The sequence below is a fragment of the Semicossyphus pulcher genome, unplaced genomic scaffold, assembly GCF_022749685.1.
Source record: "Semicossyphus pulcher isolate SPU_LCO1_2020_fin unplaced genomic scaffold, fSemPul1.0.p SCAF_3, whole genome shotgun sequence".
NCBI classification, from domain to species: domain Eukaryota; kingdom Metazoa; phylum Chordata; class Actinopteri; order Labriformes; family Labridae; genus Semicossyphus; species Semicossyphus pulcher.
In genome coordinates, this window is record NW_027211704.1 from 14659345 (window position 1) to 14681062 (window position 21718).

At 41.4% G+C, this 21718-nt stretch overlaps 1 protein-coding gene across 1 annotated transcript in view; it reads right to left on the minus strand.

Moving 5' to 3' along the window:
• Positions 1 to 8426: 8426 nt before the first annotated feature.
• cacna2d2b (calcium channel, voltage-dependent, alpha 2/delta subunit 2b) overlaps positions 8427 to 21718 on the minus strand; it is a 37792-nt gene continuing 24500 nt past the window's right edge. The window contains 25 exon segments of the mRNA XM_069678761.1: positions 8427 to 9094; positions 10576 to 10658; positions 10760 to 10869; positions 10993 to 11116; positions 11246 to 11301; positions 11507 to 11559; positions 11650 to 11802; positions 12648 to 12719; positions 13513 to 13560; positions 13641 to 13732; positions 13851 to 13949; positions 15148 to 15251; positions 15346 to 15408; positions 15524 to 15614; positions 15693 to 15790; positions 15871 to 15931; positions 16031 to 16107; positions 16231 to 16292; positions 17602 to 17673; positions 17858 to 17929; positions 18065 to 18139; positions 18252 to 18326; positions 18894 to 18959; positions 19092 to 19181; positions 19366 to 19415. Coding sequence (XP_069534862.1) covers positions 8981 to 9094; positions 10576 to 10658; positions 10760 to 10869; positions 10993 to 11116; positions 11246 to 11301; positions 11507 to 11559; positions 11650 to 11802; positions 12648 to 12719; positions 13513 to 13560; positions 13641 to 13732; positions 13851 to 13949; positions 15148 to 15251; positions 15346 to 15408; positions 15524 to 15614; positions 15693 to 15790; positions 15871 to 15931; positions 16031 to 16107; positions 16231 to 16292; positions 17602 to 17673; positions 17858 to 17929; positions 18065 to 18139; positions 18252 to 18326; positions 18894 to 18959; positions 19092 to 19181; positions 19366 to 19415 — 2060 coding nt within the window. The 3' untranslated portion in view covers positions 8427 to 8980.

Sequence of the window (21718 nt, forward strand, 5' to 3'; positions counted from 1 at the left end):
TACCCTATCTCACGATAGGTGCCGCTAAAGAGAACGAAACTGAAATCTTCGAGATTACAACTTTAAAGAAAATTTTGTAAATAAGTGGTGAACAGCACTGTTACCAATGTGCCAAAGCATTCACATGGAAAAAACATAATGTTCAGTTTCGGTCATAGTGACAATAACAATAGTAGCTACAAAGGAAAGGGAGTTACCAACCCAACATGGGGCGACAATTACAGAAACAGTTGTAATTTTGCTTGAATATACAGTAGATATGCCCTTACATGTTACTTGTTATCTTAGTATGGGAGTAAGTTTTTTAGGAGACACACTTATTCACTCTAATTTAAGTTAAACAAGAAGACTGATACAACTCTGATGTCTTTGTTAAACATGGAACTACAGCTAGCAGTAGGTTAGCTCAGCTAGCTTAGCTAAATTGTGTTAGGCAAGCGCAATGCCTTTCTAATAAGGCGGGGTTTGAGTACACGTCACTGCGAGAACAAACGACAACAAAAATGTACCTGGATGTGTGTTGCTGGTGGTGAACACTTTCAGATTGAACGTGTCCTTGGTGAATTAATGTGGAAGTGGAGACTCTGTCAGAATCACACAATATACCATCACTACGTGCAACAGTAATAAAAATCCATCTGTTAGCAACACACTGCGTTGGCTCGTAACTTTTAGAGACATTAGGCTTTAAACCCTCAACAAGAGCCACGAATAAAAAAAATGGCGTACTTTAAACAGAAAGTTAACTACTGCCTTTTTCCTCATAACTTGATGATTCAAAATAAACATCATCATCCGTCACATACCTGTACTATGTTTCCCTCACCTTGACCACCAAGTAGGTGTACCTGTAAGAAAGTGTTCATCCTGCGCGTCATTGAAGAGTTAGCACACACTTTAGCAAAACAATCAGTGTCAGTAGAAACAATACTTCATAACTTCTGTATGTGTTTCATCACTGCAGAGAATAAAAATAAGTTCCACAAATCCCGCAGGGCTAAAGCAGCCATCCAGTACTGTTTACTTCCTCTTCGGGGAGCCATTTCACTCACATTGTGTCAAAAGGCAGCTGCCTTTCCTCTAAAGTTAATCTTAGCGCACCTGTTTCTGTTCCCTCCTCTGTCTGGCACCAGACGAGCCGTTTGTCAGGGAGGTCTCTCTTTACTGCAAACAGGGGGCAGAGGGGTATTTTCAAGTATTCTATCTGGTTCAGTTCCGTGTTTTGATCCTTACTTACTACTTCAATAGCAACACACGGCTAAATATTATATGTTATATGTATTTCACACTCTATGAGGTTAAATTCAGCTTAGAGCACCTAGCTGTTTCTGTGCTCGAGGAAATCGAAGGAAGCCAGCTTAAATTGTCAATCATTTATCAGAAATAATATCTTTGATAAATAATGTCTTAACAGGTTTAAAGCTATGAATTGTCTTCAGTATTTAAGCAGTTATCAAAAGAATTAATATTTCTGAAACGCACTACCTGCTGAAAAGTTTTCCATCCTCAAAGTAAACATGCTCAAACTTAATACGGACACATTCAATTTTAAGATGCTTTACTTTAAACTGAACAACACATAATGAAACATCTGACGCTCCAATAGATTCATTTGTAAATAAAAACAGTTTACCTAAAAGGAAGTCTGCAGCAGACCTTCATCAGCCCTGGTCTCTCCAGCTTCATGTGCTCAGTGTCTGTGCTGTTCAGTTTATGAGAGGGGCCTCTGAGGTCTGCTGCTCATACCTTATAGGATGGATTAAAACGTCAAAAGGGTTTTAACGGCTTTGCCAAACACTGATAGTCTGATTTCATCTCTAAATCAGACGCCGTATTTCTCTTTAAGCCACATAACACTCCAGCAGGCACTCTGCCTACTGAGGTATCACTTATCCAAACACGACTACAGAGAGCAGCTGGCCTGCAGTTCTGTTGGTGTATCAGAGGAGCCAAAACATCCCAAAAACTCCATCCAGAGCTTTTAGTGTTAGTGGAAGCGGCCAGCCGGCTATCGTGTTTCATGTGAAGGGCTGGGCTCACCGTTTGGAATCTTTAGTGAGTGACATAATGAGCAAATGCACACGATGAATCATGCAGGCCGCTGGACTCTAGGATTTCTTTTCTGGTCCTCACCAAGCCACCATAAACTTCTGTTTTAATCCTCGACAGCTGAAATACAAACACAGTCTCTCTCCATTAGATAGTCCAAGTACACAGGAGTGACTGCATCGTAAACCCAAAGTGCCCAAATTTTGTGACTTACTGAGAAACCTGAAATAAAACGGAAACATCTTTTTCACCTCGTCTGTCTTGTGTCTGAGGGCTCCAGAGGTCAAAGGTCACCTTTAATCTTTAATACATCCTTTGTCTTTTGCTCTGTAGCCAAAAGCATCCACCGATTAAAATCTTTGAAGCTACAGCCCTCTGTAGCCTGTTAACAACATCATTTCATGAGATGCTAAAATCTCTGTATAGAAAACAGAGCCAGACATGGAGACCTTTTTAACGCCATCTTGTTGCCATTGTTCGCACAGTGTGGGCGAAATTCTTGTACACTGGCAATGCAATGTTCTTGGCAGTGAATGCCTGAGCGTACTGGCTGGACAAGGCCGTTTGGGACCATCATGCATCCATTAGCCAGAACTCAGGTCCACTTGTTTGTTTTGTCCTTGAAGTGGACACCGTCCATTCGAAACCTTCTTTGGCCACTATGCAGACTTTTTGACAGGCAATTAACCAAAACACAGCCATAGACAGCCAAGAGGATAAAACAGGACCGACATGACCACGATGCTTCTTCCCTTTGTGTGTCCAATTGTGCTGAAACTTGATGTTACATTTGGGAACCTGTCTAAAGACAAAAGTCTGTCTCAGATGGCTATGAGAACCATCATACCTCATAGACCTGCTCTTCCATGGCTGCTAGTATGGGTCCCAGGTATCATACATTCTGGGGTGGCTGCAGAGGGTTACGTTAAATCTGGTGAGAGCCCTAATTGGGCCTCCAGTGGGGCACGGCAGGCTGCACAGTGTCGTATCTCAAAGGTGCTTTTAAATCGGGGGCCAGAGTTTGATTATGTTGGTCCCTGGGCACCCATGAACCTGCTCTGGGTGTTTCAGCATCCTAACCCAATGCACTTCGAAGATATGACCTCTGTCCACCCTGGACCAAATCTTGGTGTCCATGGGAATACCTTGAATTTTTGGCTTTGTCCATTGGCAAAGATTTCCCCCTCAGTGTGTCCAATGGCAACAAGTTGCATGGGGGCATCTACTTGGAAACACCCTAGCAGTGAGTCTCCGAGTGGACAAAATAGCAGAGATTGGACAAATGCTGGCCTTGTCGCCACAGAAACCTAGTGTGCTCGGAGTCCGCTCTTGTATTTTTGGGGTGGGCTTCAGTTTGCCCAATAGGGTAGAAGTATGAAAGGTTACTGGTCAACGGTTTTAGAATCAGTGAAGAACAATAACGATTCAATACTGAAGTGAAAAATATTAATAGCATTTAATCACCAAAGATATAAACATTTAGATATCCATTTTGTTATGTGACTGACAAAATCTTTACAAAGATAGCCTTCATGTTCTGCTGACTGCTTCACATCGTCTGTACAAAAAAATGAGGTGGCATCGGAGACTGGCACACAGAGAGGAAACTGTCCCGAGTAAACAACAACGTCAGCAAAATGAAAAGCAAAGTTACACCAAAAAACATCAACATTCTTATCTTTTGATACTCAGTAAATCAAAGGACGGGGACACACAGGAACCATGTTTTTATCTGTTTTGCTGTTTTCTTGTAAACTGCTTAGTGCACCCACGCAAGCTTCAAACACATTCAGCTCCTTTCTGTTCAGTACAAATTTAATACACAATACCCAAAGAAAGAGAGAAAGAAATTAAAGAATACATAAATAAATTAAATAAGCAATACATAAATCTATTTGATAAAGAAACTTCATTGATAAAAGGGGAGTCCCCACACATGCCACTGCCTTGTTTATTTGTTATACAGCCTTTAAATGCATAAATCACTTCCAGCATTTTTATGTAACTTTTTTGCCGAAATAAATGACAGAAGTTTAATCAGGCAGTATTTTGCTCTTAACTCTAAATTCCTCTGTGCTTTTACTTGCTGCAAAAGACCTAAAATGCAAACACTGACAGTTATAAGAGGCTTCACTGAAGTCAAACTTTCAGCTTGTTTCGTTTACGCACGAGCGCTCGAAGGCCGTGGCCGCACTACCCAGATCCACAGAGGGCGCCCTCACTTCTCACCTCAGTAGTGGAGCGCTGGATGTGGACAGGAATGTAAAATATCCATCAGACTATGTACACAAATCTTTAAATTGTTCAAAATATCATGCAAATAAATACCGGCAATTTAAAACGAACTACAACACTGACCTCAACAGTAGTAATCTATATTGTCAGCTATAAAGAGTGTCACAAAATGTCTCTGCTCCAATGAATGTACAACCGTGTTGTTTGAATAATGCAACACAACCTGAAGTTAATACTGCAGGTCTCAGAGTAAAAGCTTGTTTTTTGTTGTTTTTTTTAAAGCGTTGTTTTTTCTGAGGTCTCCAAACAGTGTTGAGATTTCACTCTGCTTCTCTGCGTCCCCTCCATGCTCGGGTTCAGCAGAGAAGCACAACAGTAGGTATACTGTACATAAACATTCTCTCGTTTCAGTCAGTCCTAATGGGAAAGTACATGTTTCCAACAAGCTTCAAATATAGAATATACAGTGTGCGGATGGGAAGAAGAAAAACATGAAATGAACAGTGTCTGTGCTTTGATTCAAGGCTGAACCACAGTGTAGAGATAAACGACACGTAGCAGACGGGCAGCAGGGTTCGTACTCGACGCTCCAACACACATCTGTCCATGAGAAGGCAGGAGGGGAGGCCAGCTGATCAACACACCTCTGTTGTGCTCTTTAACAGCTGTGCTGTGCTCCTTTCAAATGTTTATAAGTCCAAGAAGAGCCTCTTTTCTTTGTTCCCTGACTGAGAAGTCCATTTAGAGTTGATCCCTTAAATTCAAGTGTGTCTCTCACATGGCCTGCAGGATGAACATCCACACGTCTAAGATCCAAATGTCCTGCTTTCAAAAAACGAGTGCACCAAGGCACTGCAGGGTGGAACACCAGGCGGACAACATTTTACAAATATTTTGTCAAAAAAGCTTTTTAAAAATATCCCCCGTTAACTCTTGAATCAGTTCAATGGAAACACAAAAAGACAGCGGCCGATGAATCGCTGTGGGAAAATGTTTCCTGCACTCTATCAAGCAGAACTTCACATACCGCTTGTATTCACACACACATCACTGCCTGTTTGTCCTTTTAAAAAATATTTCAGGGTCAACTGTGATGTGGAAACATGAAATCAGTCAAATGAAGCAGCTGATGGAGGGTTTGGTTAAAAAAAAAAAGAAGCTTTAAGTCTACTGAAAAAGTGTAACCTGTACGTCTCAGAACTACAGAGTTTATACATTGAATGTGTGAAACTTTTGGCTAACTTTTGTTATGATTTGGTGCTATAAAAAATGATTGATTCAGTCATTGAAAGGATTTTATGATTTTCTTTTTTTCTACTTATAACTGAAGAGACTAAATAAATCTCTTACAGCAGTTAGCTCGGACTCCAGTAAACTAGGGCCTATTTTTTTCTACTTTCTTGAGACTTTTATTGTGTTAGGTATATTTGTGTTGTAAACCTGTATGGCTGTGTTTAAAATACAGCATAAAAAGAAAAACAATATAAGTTGTACAATAACAAAAATTAAAGTTGGACCATTTCTAACTTAAAGTAATAATCTTGAAGATTTTCATTTAAATAAATATCTGTTAAGTCAGTGACACAATGGTGATTGAGCCTTTGGCCCACTGATGAAAGCCTTTGCATTTGCAGTATATAGTATTATTACAGACTGGTTGTCTGTGGCGACTTACGCGGAAAAAATCACAAGCGGCGCCCAGTTAGTGACGCGTTTTCCATCAGCCAGCAGTGGTTGGTCTGCCAGAGAGGGTAGGCGGAGCTAAGCGGCTGCTTTTCTGGTCTCTGCAAGTGTTGCGAGTAAACAGTAATCTACTATGGCTGAACAAACAAAGAAAAGATGGATGACTACAGATACAACTTCAAAAATAAGTAAAAATCCAAAGAAAAAGAAACAAATGCGACGCTCCGATGAAGGCAAACAGTCTAAAAAAGAAAGCGACCATCAGCGAGGAAAATCTAGAGTTACAACCGTGGTTGTCTGGTTATCTGGGACGTTTTATTGCCATAAGGCCAAATAGAACGAAACTGAGAACTGTGAGATTATATCTTTAAGTAGTAGATCAGTGAATCAGATGCATGATGCAATGAAAACATTCTGCCACAGCGATCCATCACCTGCATCGAGACATCGGGGGAATCTCAACAGAGGGTAGAAAGCATCACATACTCATAACATGTTTATAACACCAAAAGCTGGTCAGGAGCTACATTCCCCATACAGAAGCATACGTAAGTGCATAAATTTGAGTTGGACAAATAATGGCGATACAAGGTACAAAACAGGTACAGAGAGCCTCCATCTAAACATACAACCAAAAACATGTCGGCAACACTGACCCGTTAGCATGTTGTGTGCTATAATAATACGTACATCACACAGCATGTAAGGTTAATGATTACTTTATGGTCATGATAAATACTGCTCGAATAAAGTGTCCAATTATCACAGCAGTGCAGCGCTAACCATGCAATGTTTCAGAGGATTCACTTCTATGTAACAAAGTCACTGATAACCTTTGATCCTTTTGGTCGTTTTTACACCTTTAACCATCTAATGGAAGCACTTCAAGACCCCACGAGAATCTGTGGAAGCATCGCAACAAAAAAAGAAACTTGACTTTTATAATCCTATCAATGAAACAGGGACGTTTTATCACTGATATGTGTTATGAAGTCTTGCTGGAGGTCTCACACTGGTATTTCATCATACTTGCTCTTTGTATTATTAGAAGTCAAAGTGCTCTAAGAAAATATTCTTAAGGGGAAAAATACTTTTTATCTCTTGTTAGATTCAAAGAATTAAGAGGCAGGGCGTACTTGAGACGGCAGAGGGAAGTCATTCTGGGTCGTCGTGTCATGTATGATACAACTTAAAGTACTGAAACTGTCTTGGCAAAGGTCAGAGGTGGATTGAAAGACACTGAAGTGAATGTAGGGGTTAAGGCCCGGATCTACGGTCATGTAAAAAGCTCTCCTTTGTGTGCAAAGACATTTACTAGGACCAGACATGCAAATTAGAACTGGCGCAGATGATTCATCTTGAATTTCACAAAGCCAACAGAAGCAGGAGTTTGTAGAAGCAGCAGCAGCGTCCGAGCTAACGGGAGGATGGAGTCTGAACTGCTAGTAAACTCTATTTATTTACATCGTCATGCAGGAGCTGTTAGCTTAATGTGTGTTGTACACAATGTAAGTGTCAGCTGTGCCAATGACTTTAATAGCTTAACCAAGCTGTTGAATGTAAACTTTAATTCATATACACAGTTAACCGTCGAGGTTGGTTTGGACCCACGGAGCAGTGAAAGATCTAAAAACTCAGATAACCGTCTCTGAAAAGTTTTTGTCTCACCCAGCTGCATTTGGCCAATCATGACGGGTAAGGGCCTGTGTCCAGCGTCTTCAGCGCTCAGCGTCCTCAGCTAAAGATCAATGAATCTTATTATTTAATATTTATGAAAAATATTAATGTCAAATAGTTCAACTTTTAGAACACCATCGTGCTCGTCAATCTCACTCCTCCCCCACAGACAAAAATCAAGAAGGGGCGGGACTTCAGACATCAGCTTTGTCAACAACTACGGCGGGATTGAAGCTAATCCTTCCGTTTTTCGAGGGTACAATTTCCAGGTGTAGAGCTGCTGTTGATGCAAGGACACGATTCCTTTACATTGTTTTTTTTTGGTAACAGTCCTTGAATAAAAGCAAATATTAAGCAAAGAGTGATTTAAAACAGACTTATCGGTCACTACCGAGGGAAGCGGACGTGCCACCAGACCACTTTTCTAAGCGCTCTGAGAAATAGAGGTTGTAGGCGCTGCTGCGCAAAAAACGGCGTAAACAAATGGCAGCACAGCGTGGCTGTGACGTCAGAAACACTGATTGTAAACAGAAACTTTGTTTATGAGAAAAGGCCACCGAGCGCCTTTAATACTTCAGGACAACATACTGTGGAGGGAGATACTGTACTTTTAATCCACTACATGACACGTGTAGTTACTTTTTATTTTAATAATTTAAATATAAATTACTGTTATAGATTAAACCAACAGCAGGACTACATTAAGTAGTCAAATTGAGGAGCTACAACATTCATCTAATGATATGAAGCACGGGGGTTGGTCCAGCCTGCTGTCAAACTTTAATACTTGAAGTTATTTCAGGAGCAAATACTTGTCACCCTTTACTTAAGTAAAGTTTTGAATACTTGCCTGTTTGCACTGCTGCAGTTTGGCATTTGATTTACTCGAGTAAAAGATCAGAATATTTAATAATAATCAGAGTTGTTTTATCTTTCACTTTGTCACCATCACAAGCCAACCTCAAACTGTGGCTGACATCTGTCCCAGCTGGGTTTTTATTTATTGGTCCATTAAAAGTACATTTCAGCTGCCTCCCTGACTACTCTGTGATTACTTGGCTGAGCCTGTGTGCTAATATCTGAATCATGCTTGTCCTAGTTTAAGTAGCATGCACACTTAACACATTCTCGGCCTATATTTTGCACTCAAGCCCTGAAACACCAACAAATGCAGACGTAATAAGGCAAAAAACACTAAGAGCTGATCCACTGTTTTTCCCCCCAGCACAAACGCGATTCAGGGCTGTCTGCGGATCAAAAGAAGAATTATACAGTTGCTGTTTGGTTTGACCTTCAGTAGATCTGAGCCTTAACCCACAGAGATGAAAGACGTCAGTTAGAGTGTTTGTACGTGTCAGAGATGACAAAGAGGCAGAATAAGCTGAATAAAGAGAAGGACTCCTATGGAGGACTGCAGAGCATGACCTCGTCCACACTCTGACGTGTTTTCCTGCAACGAGAAGAGACGAGAACGTTTTTTTTTTCCAGAGCAAATGAATCAGAACTTGTACGTTATGTAAATTCTTGTGGTTGTCTCACTCCATATATGGAATGTGTGCCTTGTTTGTAATCGTGCGATGGGACATTTTGAGTACAGAGATGATTTTTGGCCTGCATAGAAATGACATTTTGAACAGACATTATTATTCACAAAGAAGAATTTAATTTGAGTAGACAATTTTCCGTGCAAAATCATAACCTCTCACTCAGTTTGCTCTCTCTCATTATCCAAATTCTGTTGCTCTCAGGTTTGTTGTACATAACTAGTTTACACATTGTGTTGTCTGACCACGTCAGTAATCAAAAGCGACAGCTTTGCAAGGAAAGAAGGGAAACACTGGAATAAGTAAGGGGGGCTCACCACAAGCACAAACAGCTAAGACAGTTTTGGGTACAAACTTTGTCTTATGACTCTTTACAAAATTCAATTTTAAGTCAGTCTGTATTTAATTAGCGTTGCAAGCAAGCTACCTTTATTTGTGGATAACTAACACCTACAAGATAAGCAGTGGCCAAGTTAGCTAGTTGGCTAAACTACATTACAACCATTTATGTAAAACTGATCACTGTTAACCACCTCGATAAAATTTGGAAATTAGTGGAGCACAAACGTCTATTTTTAAGGGTATTATGCTATTTTCAAGATTCATATTTCACTCTGTGATACCTGTGGAGTAGCTTAGCATAATTTACAGTTAATAAACTCATCATTTTTCTCAGGCCCTCATACAGCCTCTGCCTGAAACGACTCAGTCAGCTCTGTCTCTTTAAGAAACCCCGCCTCTACAAGCCCACTTTCTTCTGATTGGCCAGCTCTCTGAAGCCTGCTGAGGCTGCACTTTGTGACATCACAAAGTGCAGCGTTGTAGAAAAAACTGTGTGAAACCTGGCGTTCACAGCAGCCTGCAGACTGAGCTGAGAAGCCTGGGGATTACTCTCACATACTTTTACCTACAGATTTGAAACTTCACCCACGTTTAGTCTGAACATCCAAGATTGTAACATTATAAACTGCGTGTGCCTTAAAATGTGAAACAGCATTATACCCCCTCTTTAAAGGAACATCATTATTACTTATAATCAAAACTTGGGTTAGCTAACTTGTTTAGTTAGTTAGTTTAGCCAATCTTTAGGCCTACCTAGCTGGGATTAGCTAGCTACCATCCAAGTTAGCTAGGTAGCAATTAACAAGTAAAATTTGGGAGTGCACAGAGCAGGCACATGAAAAAAGATGTGAAATATGTTAAAACTGAGCGAGAGAGATTAGCGATTACACAAATTAGCTTAGAGACATTTTTTTGTTCGTTAAAAATTAATTTTATCTATGTGATCATAATTTCTCTACACTAACAAAAACATCTTTTTGTGCCCAAAATGTCCCATGGATTAAAGCACCAATATGTAAGTCATACTTGTTGTGTGTCTACTTACTAAGGCACTGTAGTCAAAGCAGGAAGTCGGGCCTTTACGATAGCGGGCGTTGCTCAGTACTTCACATGGATTCTCCTCCTGAACTGTTAGTTGTCAGTCAAGGTAACTGAACTCACCTGCCACATATGACTGACACGTTTCCCCTCTCAGCACAAACTCAAGCACCACAGTGTGAAAAGGATACACTCCGTCCTGACCTGCGTCAATCTCTCGATCTCACACGAGCTGCAGGGGAGCGTCTCAGCCACCACGAAGAGGAGGTTGGTGTTTTCTATCCGCTTGGCGTGGAACAGCCTGCGGGAGACAGTGATGGATGTTAGGCCGGCTTCATACAGCGTGTACAGTCCAGGTATGAGAGCACAAGCACGCTGCAAGAATATTCTGCTGATTCTCCTAAAAAAAAAAAGAAACACACACCGTGAGCAGTTTCCACAGTCCTGCAGCACGTTGTAGGAGTTGGTGGTGTTTGTGAAGTAAAACTGGCTTTGGATGGTCACACAGCTGCTTTCCTTCATCTCAAAACCGTCTACCAGGAGATCATCTGGAACACACACACATTTCATTTGGCATCTTAATGCTTTATAAAGATTTATGGACAAATTACACTAAAAGCAAGAACACTATCTACTAAATCATGCAGATATACGTGTGTGATTGTGTTAAGATTCACCTTGGTAGAGCCAGCTGTTGTAGGCTAGTCCATACAATAGCTGCTGGGTCACAGACCTGTTAAAGAGTTCACATTACACTTTGTTAAAGTTCATTCTGTAGATATACCAGTAAACACGTGTCACAGCGACAGGAACATTGAGCTGAAAATAACCAAGCACAAAACTGGCAGCTGTCCAGCCGCAGGGAAGAAAGGCGCTCCTGGTTTCATGCGCAGAATTTTACACACAGTTAAGATAGTTTGACGTTTCACAAGTCTCACCATGCCACAGTGGAAGTCCACCAGGCCAAGCTGAGCATGTCAGCGATGGACGGCTGCAGGAACAAACAGAAGTTACACATTAAATAATTTCATTATATATTTAAGATGACAAAGAATGTAACATCTGCAGGGGGTTCTCTCACCACAAAGATGCCCCTGTGTGCTGCTCCGGTGTGGCTGCTGGTGACGGGCTCGCACGCAGACTGGTAGTGGAAAGACTGGCGGCGATTGAAGATTGAGTTGTTGTAGAGCGCGTGCATCAGGTAAGGGTCCACATCCCCAAAGAAAAGACCGATCTGAGAGATGAAAGAGAGGAAAGAGAGAGGGGGGAAGTATCATGGACACAACGCCACACAGGGGTTCAACATGAAATACAGTTTTTTATAAAATATATTCTAAAACTGTTTCATTTATTTAGCTGCTGAACTAAACTGGTTAAAGATTCAATCTCAAAGACTTCAGTTGCGTTTTCTTTGGCGCCTCTAATGGTGATAAACGGTAATTGCAGGAGGACACTTCCCAATTTAACCAGACTTTTACGGTTGGCTCCCTTTGTCCAATTATAACTCACTCATATGCCTTCATCTGAGAATTTGTTTCTTTTTCTTTGTATTGTCACTTATTTTTGAAGTTGTATCTGTAGTCATCGATCTTTTCTTTGTTTGTTCAGCCATCGTAGATTACTGTTTACTCGCAACACTTGCAGAGACCGGAAAAGCAGCCACTTAGCTCCGCCTACCCTCTCTGGCAGACCAACCACTGCTGGGTGAAAACACGTCACTAACTGGGCGCTGCTTGTGATTTTTTCCACGAATGGCGCCACAGACACCCAGTCTGTAATTATACTATAAACTGCAAATGCAAAGGCTTTCATCAGTGGGCCAAAGGCACCACTGTGTTACCTCATTCAGCTGAATTCAATTAAACACATTAATGCTCCTTGAACCAAACTAGTTTTGAAACCAGCTCAGTGGATAAAACGCAGACCCGAGATCAGCTGTCCTACTCAATGAAGGCAAAAGCCAAAAAAAAAGATCTTTAAAAAAACGCAAAAACAATAACACCATTAACAACAGGAACATCAGTAAACAATAGCTGATACATTGTACAAGAGGAAGCAGATCATCGCACAGAGACGTACCTTCTTCCAGTGATCTCTCTGATTGGACATTACCAGGAAGCCACCGTCATCAATGAGATAGCAGAGGAGGTCCTGAAGACAAAAAGGGAAAATGGACTGAATTTACATCGCACCTTTCAAGTCTTCAACCATTCAAATTGCATTACAAAACATGGCATACACCCAAATCACACACAACCTGTCCATGGGGATCTAATGTAGCTCATTCACACACAAAGGTGGCCGAGCCTTTGAGAGCAATTTGCAGTTCGATCAAATGGATGACTCGCTCTACCTCCTGAGCCACAGCCACCCCACATGTGGTGAGCTCAACACAGCAGCAGTTTTTAACGACATTGCTGAACAGCAGCAGCACACAGAACATCTGAACAAACAGGTGGATTTGAGAGGAGACATTTAAAACAAGCTTATTTCTAGCATTCAAATATAAAAACACAGAAGAGAAAAGAATCGCTGATCAAATATCACACACAATTTCTTCCTTTTGTTTGAATATTTCAAGAGAACACGATTTTGATGGCTCATTTCTGACTTAATTACAGGTTTCGATGGAGATTTTTCAAAGTGTAATATCCTACAAGGCACAAATTGAGCTCACAGCCTGAAACACCCACTCATAAATCCTCATCATACATAACAGGCAGCTCTGTGCTTTTGTTCATTACACCGGCCTGTCAGCTTTTACAAGTAGTCATTGTACCCCAAGCTCTGTTCTGCCCCATGAAGTGTTTCCTCTACATGATGGACCAATCTAGTAATCATAACAGTATAAAGAGCACATTTAACATCTGAGGAGTGTGGTCACAGATCTAATGACAGTACGTGGCCGTGTTTGTGCTAATGTGAGAATGAAAAGTGTTCTTACGTCGGTGTTCACTTCACAGTCCATCTCGCAGCTCCTGGACGGTCCACACTGTGTAACAACATGAGTAATGGTTACTTTAGTTAGATGAAAGGCAGGCTTATTAAGTTATTAGTAGGACTGTGCTGTACCTTGTGTGAGCCCTGTCGACTGTCTGACACGTTGCTGGCCAGGATCTTAAACTTGTCCACCCACGCCTCCAAGTCCAGCTTCACTCCGACCACTGAGGGACGAAGAGAGGAAGAAGAGGGCAGGAAGCGGCATTCAGGTAAGACGAGAGCACAGAACACTTTCTGAGAATCGATCACGACACAGTTTGCCGCAGCATCGTGCTTTCTCACCTGAAGGTTTGAGCAGTTTGCCTCCTAAATTCACCTCCACAGCTGAACTGACCAGAATCCCAACTGTTCCGTTTTCTGAACCAACAGGGTCGTCCAAGGCTGTCGGCACACAAAAAGTGATTAAAGAATGTGAACAAATGTGATGACACCTGCGAAGAGTCCAATCACAGATTAATACATTTGTATATTTTAGTCCCACATTATCATCCCAACATCAAACTTGTTGAAAATGATCATTAAATCCATATTTTCATTAGTACAACAGAAATTTGCACTTTAAACCTGCAATTAAGTTTGTTCACTAAGGCCGTTTGGGACAGTGGAATAAGCATTGACCTTTCATCACCGTTAAATTGATATATTTTGTTTGGACAGCTGGAGATAGACAGGAAAGGTGGGGAGTAGAGAGTGGGGGATGACTGCACCAAATGGTCACAGACCGGGAGTCGAGCCTGCGATCAGTATGTCGTATTTGGGGCGCCTGCTCTACCAACTGAGGTAAACCAGTGCCCCTTGAATTTAGATGTTGAACTTTTAAATACAGAGCAGCATAATCGATCTTTTGGAATCACGTGTTTTCACCACCTGATAATTGTTAGTCCGAGACGTACACTCTTTTAGCTCTGTTTTGGTCTCCACCAACTCCTGATGGAAATATCTGGCTCTTCAGCAGATAAACCAGCTGAAGGTTAACAAAACACTATGTTACATGTTACTGTTAGTTACATGTTATTATTTACAGGAATACGTGTACAAATCATGTGAAAGCTAATTATTTGTATTATACAATGTTGACAGGAAGTGCTTTTATTTTGAAGTCCCAGGAACTAACCGTGCAGTTAATGTTATGAAGCCGAGACGTCGCTGCTAAAGTCCGAGTTTTAACCCTTTCCTTTGTAAAACTGTAAATACTGAGCAGCTTCAGTTTGAACTACACCTGTTTTAAGTCATCATGGAAGCTTCCAGTCACACAGCAACACCTGTAGTTGTCTGTACAGGCTGAGCAGGTAGTGCACAGTGTGGTTTTTGGAGCCTGCTGCAGCCAAAAATGATGCTATAAGAGCTGCGAGATTGAACCAAACCAGTAAAAGTTCGGACAGTAAATAAGAATATAGACTGCAAAGATTACTATAGGAATAAAGCTCTTAATGTTTTGAGTAATCTGCAGAGATGGGTGGTGATTATCTGTGGGTTCATCACCCTGACGGTCCACTTTCATACACATATAGTGATTTGATCGTTACAGTAAAAAATTTAGATTAGAGCCCCTTTAAGGCATGTTTGCACAGTCACTCACAGGATCTGGAGGGAGCTCTGAACATGTAGCCTTTGTTGTCGAGGCTCCGTCTGTAGTAGTTTGAATTAAAGGGTTCAGGATCCTCGTCCCATAACTCAGCAGCTCTGAACAAACATGAGAGAAATCATTAAATGTTTTACAATGACAGAATATCTCAGACATTACTGATAAACTGCTTGTTCAAGCAAGTGCTCTCACATGTTGGGAAACACCCGTGTTATTCCTCCATCAGTGGATGCAAACACAGCCAGGAAGCCGTACCTGTAACAATAAGCTTTTACTCAGTTTGTTTGATGCCTTCAGAGCAGAATACTGTTCATTTGCACACAGTGTGTCTGTCTTGATGCAGTCTAAAAACAACGACAGGATGACTCACGAATTCAGGTCCTTGTTCTTCCAAACTCGAGAGGCCAGCTGCCCAATAATCCTAGAGTCCAAAATGAGGTTGTGGATGAGGCCTTGATCACCTGAAACACAAAACACAAGTATGTTATCCTCTCTGTGTTTGCAGCAGTGGAATAATAAATGCTTTTTTAAATCCTCACACTCGTCAGATTCTGGGGAAATGTCCAGCATGAGCGACAGGAAGTTCTGCAAAAACTGTGTGTTGTTGTCGGAGAGATGCAGACGCTTGCAGTACTCCCTGGAGACACGGAGGACAGAGTTAATACTAACAGACAGAAGAAGAGATAAATCCAGAGAGCAGAGAGAGGCGGCGTTCACCTTGGAGCCAGAAACACGTGTCCTGCAGATTCAAAGGAGCTGGGCAGCAGCGACTGCATATCTGAGACAGAGACAAGGAGTGATGTTCGTGTTTTAATCCCATCTTTGTGATGCATCGTGATCAAAGAGAATCTTTAATGCTCTGCCTCCCTGTACTCACACTGGAGCTGCAGCATCACATCGCTCAGGTCAGCCTGGATGTAGAACTCATTGTAGGGGGGTAGTACCAGCCCGAGACTACAGGAGGCAGCATCACAACAGAGAGACACATTAATGAGGAGACAGAGAGGAAGGTTGAATCGATGTGTGCCTGCAGCTGCTTGGTTATTAGTTTTAATTAATGACATTAAAGCGGCTCACCTGTAATCTGTGCCGTTGATGGGAGTCCAGGTGTAACCCCTGAACACCTCATCGATGTATTGCTGCAGGAAACGAGACATTAGAGACACTTCAGGCAAATGGAAACAGTTATCACATAACTGTTTTAATTTTATGCAACATGTGTGTTGGGTTGTTTCCTGGTGGTGTACTCTAACTTTTTTTTAGTGGGAACCTGGGTGTTGTAGTCTTTCACATGATTTGAATTTCTCTCAAAGCTTTTGAACCAAATTTATTGCCTAAATTTGAAGTTATAAATGTTTCCTTTAGCCCTGTGATTGACTGGCGACCAGTCCAGGGTGTACCCGGCCCTTCGCCCAATGACGGCTGGGATAGGCTCCAGCCCCCCCGCGACCCTGAACAGGATAAGCGGTATAGATAATGGATGGATGGATGGAAATGTTTTCTTTATTTGCCAATATTTTCCGTATACACAACAAGAAAAAATGTCTATTTTTTTCAACTATAGTTTTAGAAAAACCTGCTACTAAATGGGCTTAAATGATAACATTGTTTTTAATAAGATAAATATTTTTCAGACCACATAAAATCCATTCAAATTCAATAAGAAAAATCTATGTTAAAAATGTAACACTGACATAATCCACTTAGTTACACACAAATGCATAGTGACAGTAAAACTGTAACACTGAGCCGCACATTACTGTCACACAAGGTTTACAAGGAGTTGGATTAAATAAATCATAACTTACTCAACATGGAGAAGTGTATAGTGGTAAGTAGAGAAAGAAAAAGTTGACCTAGAAAATATCCTTACAGTGATTAATATTTAAAGTAAACATGTTTGGACTAATTTCTACGAAGCCCTGCCCCTCCGGGTTAACCGAGGAAAAAACAAGAGCCGTGAGTAAATCTGTGCTCGGTTTACACATCAGCAGGCGCAGAGTATGACTGTGAGAGCACACAGATTTGTTAAGTGAAAACCAAACAAATGTCTTTCTTTTTTTTCAGGTGGACCTAAGAGTGACCTCTCCTTAAATTTCAAAATAGGTAGATTACATAATAAAGTTACGTAGGACCTGTTTGAACTGTTTGAGCAGCGTGTGTCTCGGACCTACGAGACAGCAGTGCACATCTCTGAGGTCCAGGTCTAAAATCTGTGCAGTGTAGCAGACGAGAAATTTCTGATGGTAACCAAATGTCTTGTAACTGAGACTTAAGGGTTTATTCTACAAAAAATAAGACACAAGTTGTCAAAGATGTTTATTAAATAACATTTATTGTGCCTCAGATTAGATCTGATCATTAACATGTGTGAGAAAGCTCTACATGACAGCTTCAGTCGGACTATAAAGGGGGAATGTGTGAAGCTATTCAGAAAGATTTACTTGCCTCATCAATGGACTTGATCAGAGTTTTGACCTGCATTTCTCCTGGTCTCCCGTCAATCATTTGTCGCCGGATCTAGAGCATACAAAGAAGCCTTTTTAAAGTCACAAACATGTTTCGTGAGCCGTTTGTTACCTGCACAGAAGCAGCAGACATTAGGCAGACTGTCCTCGGGCACATCCTGTTATTCAATGTCCCGGAAATAATGTTTAACGTGAGCTGAGCAACAACGAGGAACAAAATACTTTTCAGTGCCCACCTCTTCTTTATTGCTGTCCTCCACCTCTGCATCCAGGAAGTCTAGCGTCACAGGCTCAGGGAGGTTCACCAGCTAAGACATCAAACATGAAAAAGGCAGATCAGCATCATTATGATCTCATTAAGACCTGTATTTTTCTCCATATGTCTTCCCTGTCCCCGCTACCTGCCCTAAAACATATTCTCTGGCAGGTTAAACATTCCTCACCTTCGGCTGAAGATTAGGGTGAAGAAGAAGATATCCATTTGGATCAATGGCAAAGATGTATCCATTGGCTCCGAGCTGATAAGGACATAAAAAAAGGAACAGCAGTGATGTGTGAATCTGTTATGTCCATGACAGGTACAAATACAGAGAAGTATGACTAATAATGGTGCTAATGTGATGTACATACATTGTACCGAGGTGTTAGTCTCTTTATCTCATCGAGATGCACGTCGACTCCCATGACACCCAATATCAGCTGATTCTGTCACACAAAAGCAACATTAAAGCAGCTGGTTAAAAGGAAGACTTTATTTTAATTACAGCATTTTGGGGAATACGCTTATTTCCTGTCTTGTTACGAGTTAGAAGAGGCATTAGCACTCAATATGTAACTAGAGCTACAGCAGCAGGCTAGCTTAGCAGCAAGAGGCAACTGCACACGGCAAAGAAGAAATCAAGGTACATATCTGGTTGTAAAACCAAAATATATTAATTTTACACTTCATATTAATCAAAAAATGTTGGTAAGTAGGCTAGGAGATAGACTTTGTTACCTTAAGTCAGTGCCAGGCTAGCTGTTTCCACCTGATTCCAATCTTTACGCTAAGCTAACGCTCTCCTACCTGTAGCTAAATATATACTTTACAGGCATGAGATAAGTATCCACATTCTCATGTGACTCTTAGCTAAAAAGCAAATAAGCATATTTCCTAAAATATTAAATGTTTACTTTAAAGGTAGTCATATCAACACATGATATCATAGAACAGAGCTAACATCTGTCTTTAAAAGGCTACAAGTAACATTTCACATTTAGCATTGAGGTTACCTGTGAGTTTCCATCCATGGTGAGATTAAATACAGGCAAAGTCCCAGTTACAACCATGCCAAGACCCTGCAGAGTCCAAAGACAAAGTCCCAAACAGTATAAATAATAAACGTATTTATTCAGTGTGTGTTTGTTCTTTATTTTTGCTGCATTTACTATATTTATGTATGTGCTGCTAACAGGGCCAAGCAGCCTCACCAAAGCATCCTGATACACGTTGGTCCACTGAACCTGCTTGGCATCACTGCCTGCCAGAACCATGGGGCGGCCCAGCACGTCGAGGTACTCCTGACAAAATAAGAGAAACTTTATTGGCAGCGGCTTCAAAACAAACCACAACATCAGTCCACGGGGGGAATGTGTGTGCAAACAAATGCAAGAAGATGTTTCTACAGAGCGTACGAGCTCCACAAGGAGATTCAGAAACAGTGAACAGGGGATCAGCTGTGTCGGAGGCACTAGACAAACCCACCTGGGTGTTAATCCTTATAGCACAGATGGAACGGATCTCAAAATAGTAACCTGGCAAGCGACAGAGAAAAAAGACAAACAGAGAGAGAGAGAGAGAGAGAGAGCATGTGAGCGATGCGATCAGAAAAAAACACACACAGAAGTGCTGCTCATAAATATTCCAGATTTTACTCGATGTTACTCGAGCGGTGACTCAGCCACTTAACTCCCACAGAAAGGAAGCTTAAAGAGGAATACCTCTGAGCTTTAAACTGAGGTATCAGCTGAGACCTGGAGGAACCTGAAACCTCACGTCTTATCACAGTCTGCCTCAGAGGATAAATAATCTGTGCAACCTTTATTAAATATAAGAGCTGGTTTCCCAATTTTCCAAGCTGCTCCCATCATGTTTTATAGCAGTAGGGCTGCAATTAATGATTACATTCATTATTAATGTATGTGCTGTGTAGCATTTCATCCCATCTATTCGTTATTTGGAATCATTAGTGCCAGAAAATGGAAGAAAAAGTGTCTTTTCCTGTAAAAACTGCTTAAAACTGAAAGATGTAGGAAGAACAAAAGCAGAAAATCCTCCACATTTAGAAGCTGTAACTTACATTTTTATAATAAAAAAAATCATAAACCATCAAAATAGTTCCAGATTAATTTGATGTTGATACACTAATTGTTTCAGCTCTACACAGAAATCCAAAGTCAATTATTTTCTACTCTTGAACTGAACAGAAACAGTCGTACGAGGTGCTAAACTAACCCAGGCTGTAATTTTCAATTGTCAAAAACACAGAAAGTGTGATTGATGCATTTATAAAATCACATCGTTCACCATCACAGACTGCATGTGTCATCATCAGCTGTGAAGTTCACTTACTTGAGACAGATCTGGGACAACCTGCGTTGTTATGTAAAAATAGCACTGGGTGCGTTTAATCAGATGACCGTTTTAGATTTCTTTTCAGCTCTTTAAAGGCCGTCTTATTCCAGATACATCTCGTTCTTCAGTCTGAACCGAACACATCGTGTCAGAGTGATAACAAAAGCTGCAACTCTTGCACGAGTTTCCTGAGTGGCATTGAGTCACAAAGCCTCCTCACAAACGCGAGTTCTCCTGGAAAGATCAATGTCAGCTCCCTGCCGAGAGCAAACCTGATCCAGAGAGCCAGACTGACCTCTGTGAGAGCGAACAGAGCCTTAGGAGACGCATGGCTGGTCTGCTCACAGACCTAACAGGCAGACCCATTAGCAGGGCGGAGCGCTGCGCTGCACATTAGTCTCAGTGGTTTATTCATTTGTTCTTTTGTCTGAGAATTGATTAATACATGTACAGCAGACAGTGACTCTAAAGGATGGGCTGAGTGAGTCTTTTATAGCTATTAAACATCATCTGCTAAGCTAAAAATAAATGCTCATTTTGGCCATTACCTGCAAATGTTTTTAATGTTTTTCTCTGCTGTAGTGATTCCCAACCAGGGGTACTTAAGGGGGTATGTAAAGAGCTCTACCAGTCAGCACAGAAAAGCTATTTCCACTAGATTAGAATCATTAATATGCACATAATTTAATGAGGAAAATAAACCACCAAATAGGATTAGAAATGAGTAAGCTTAACAGCTTTTATCCATCTAGACGTTGGTTATACTGCCTAACCTTTGCAGGGAGCTGGAGCCCATCCCTGCTGACTTTCAGCAACAGTGGAGTTCAACCTTGACAGGTAGCAAGTCCATCACAGGGATGACTCAGGAAATTCTGAGTCACCAATTACCCTGACTGTCTGTTTTTGGACTTTGAAGCTGAAATACAGGCACACGAAGAACTTGTAAACACACAGAAAAGCCCCAGAAGGTTCTGCAATCAGTGCGTCGAGGACTGTAGCCTCTGTACATAGGGCGCCTGCTCTACCAACTGAGCCAAACCAGCGCCCCAGGCCCAGAAGGTTTGAACTCAGAACCTTCTTGCTGTCTGGCAAACCAGAGCACCAAAGTGCTACCCTCAACAACTTAGGGGGTTATAAATTAGTTAGCAAGAAAGCAGAGATGCATAGGTGCATGAGAACAGTGTTGCATGTGTGTCGTCCACGGTTGGCTCCAGTTGTAACTCTTGATTTTCCTTTTCAGACTGTTTGCCTTCATCTGAGCGTCAAATTTGTTTCTGTTTCTTTGGATTTTCACAAGTTGTATGTGTAGTCATCGATCTTTTCTTCGTTTGTTCAGCCATAGTAGATTACTGTTTACTCTCAACACTTGCAGAGACCGGAAAAGCAGCCGCTTAGCTCCACCTACCCTCTCTGGGAGACCAACCACTGCTGGCTGATGGAAAACGCGTCACCGACTGGGCGATGCTCGTGATTTTTTCCGCCA